Source organism: Frankliniella occidentalis, unplaced genomic scaffold, assembly GCF_000697945.3.
Source record: "Frankliniella occidentalis isolate FOCC.00 unplaced genomic scaffold, Focc_3.1 Scaffold18, whole genome shotgun sequence".
NCBI lineage: Eukaryota > Metazoa > Arthropoda > Insecta > Thysanoptera > Thripidae > Frankliniella > Frankliniella occidentalis.
This window is the reverse complement of record NW_026267148.1, coordinates 2,193,665-2,195,842: the sequence shown is the minus strand read 5'-3', so window position 1 is coordinate 2,195,842 and position 2,178 is coordinate 2,193,665. Positions and strand designations below refer to the sequence as shown.

General features: G+C 57.0%; 1 protein-coding gene across 1 annotated transcript in view; it reads left to right on the top strand.

Moving 5' to 3' along the window:
- Window positions 1-232: 232 nt before the first annotated feature.
- Window positions 233-2,178, top strand: part of LOC113216794 (hairy/enhancer-of-split related with YRPW motif protein) — a gene marked incomplete at both ends in the record, with an annotated part of 17,898 nt that continues 15,952 nt past the window's right edge. The window contains one exon of the mRNA XM_052264316.1: window positions 233-452. Coding sequence (XP_052120276.1) covers window positions 233-452 — 220 coding nt within the window. The remainder of the gene's footprint in view (window positions 453-2,178) is intronic.

Genomic DNA, 2,178 nt, shown 5'->3' with positions numbered 1-2,178 from the left:
CTGTAAAATTTTCCAGGATTAAGTTTCTGCACTAGTCTGTTGTAAAAGTAAACTATGGTGGATTTGTCCAAATTTTGCCCAATGACCATTTTATACGCCTACGACATTACGGGGAAGGATTAGATATAGTCGGAACAAGACCACGACCGGCTAGCACTAGAGTCGATCGTTTGTGATGTCACGTCGTCGTTTCGAGCCGTGCGTAAACTCCCTCTCTGCTCCCTGTTTCAGCTGCTCGGCGGACGGCGACGAGGCGGACAGCTGCCAGCTGATGTCGCGCAAGAAGCGGCGGGGGGTGATCGAGAAGCGGCGCCGCGACCGCATCAACACCTCCCTGTCGGAGCTGCGGCGGCTCGTGCCCTCCGCCTTCGAGAAGCAGGGCTCCGCCAAGCTGGAGAAGGCCGAGATCCTGCAGCTCACCGTGGACCACCTCAAGGTGCTGCACGCCAAAGGTAAATATTCGTGCGGAATCACCATTTTAAACTGCGAACCATCGTTTTCCCGTACTGGTCCCCCCCCCTCAACCAGTCCGGTATCACGCGAAGTTATCGCACCCTTAATTATAATAATTTGAACAATGGTGAGCGCCATGTGCATTTTTCTTTCCGCTCCTCTGCATGCATATGCATATTTTAATTTGCTTTTGAAATTTTGGCGGTTGATCTTACTGCTGGGCTGTTGTTTTCGTTTTAATATTAACGAGTATGCCATAAACCGGTACTGCACCCGGGGCTGCTAACACGATCCCCGCCTTTCGGGCACTCTGTGGGGATCTATCTCGATACAGCAAGATAGGGGGCGGGACAAAGATCCAAAGGGAAGACATTTAACGCGTTAAGGGATTTGGATACCGTTTTATTTATTTTTTGGCGACAAAAATTTGTGAAAATTGCACAGCGATCTCTCACGCTTGATAGTTTGATTGTCGGGACGCGGTAAGCCTTTCCTCGCCGCGCCCCCGCCCGCTCACTCCCACCGGGGGAGGAGGGATCCCGCACTACGCGCCGCCACGCCGCGCTGGGAGCCGGGAGGAGCCGGGAGGTCGCGCACCTCAGACCTCGCCTCCCCCATGCCCTCACGGCGCGGCGGGCTTTGTCCGAAAGAGAACAATGCGGTGTGGGCCGGACTCACAAAGCCCCGTGAGCGCACCGGGCCCGCAGGGATGGGGTGGGGTGGGGGTGCGGGGTGCAGTTTGAACACGCCGCGTAAAAGTCAGAAATAGCAGGACATTTTTGCGGGAGAGGTCTCTGGAAACTTTCGCCCCGGCAGTATGGCAAGCGTGCAGGAGCTGCGATGTGTAGTTTTTGGAGAGGACTCGAACCTTCCCTTTCCCCCTCGCTACCCCATCGCTCCAGTGCAGGCGTGGGAAAGACAGCCCGGATAGCCCGACCAACCCTTCCGCTTCTACTGGTCAGGGAGTCAGTAGTGTCTTCCGGCTCGCTTTTTTTTTCGACGAAGGTAAAGGGGTGCGCTTGCGCTGCTGCTGCCAGGAAGGCGGACGAGCATGCAGAGGGGAGGAGTAGCCCGGGGGCGGGCGGGCCGGGTGGTCGAGTTAGGGGGCCATAGGGGGCGCGGGCCGGAAGACCTCTAGGAGGGCAGTGGGGCAGCTGCACCCGCAGCACCCACGTGTGTGTGTCTGTCTACGACATGATCAATTTCGCCTTTCATTTTCATTTTTCTACACAGTAGCGCTGGTATGGCATGTAGCCATGGGGTTGGCAAGAGTCAGCGCGTCAGCTGGTGGTGGCGGTTATCACCCTTAATTTCCTAAAGGTGCGCCACACACTACCGCAGCCGCCCTCTCTTCTTCTCTTTTCTGTCGCCCATTCTTTTCACGAATATAATAATAATAAGGGATGGAGCCCGTGCACTCGGGACATTGTGCAGCAATGCGTCCCATAGGGAAGGGTGTCGGGAAAAGGAGGGGGAGGAAGGGGCGGCGCTGGTGAGCCGGCGAGAGGGGGGGCCAAGGAGGACCCCTCTGGCCAGCTGCAGCCCAGCTCCCAAAGGGGTTAGGCCGAGACTGACCGGCGTCCATCTGCCGCCCGCCCGCCCGCCAGCCGTTTCCTCTGTTCAATGCAGCAGGAGGCATTCGGCATTCGCGCGCTCCGAGCGAGCCTTGTGAAATCACTGTTTATTATTTGCCTACATTCCATGGAATCGGATCGGATCGGCCTG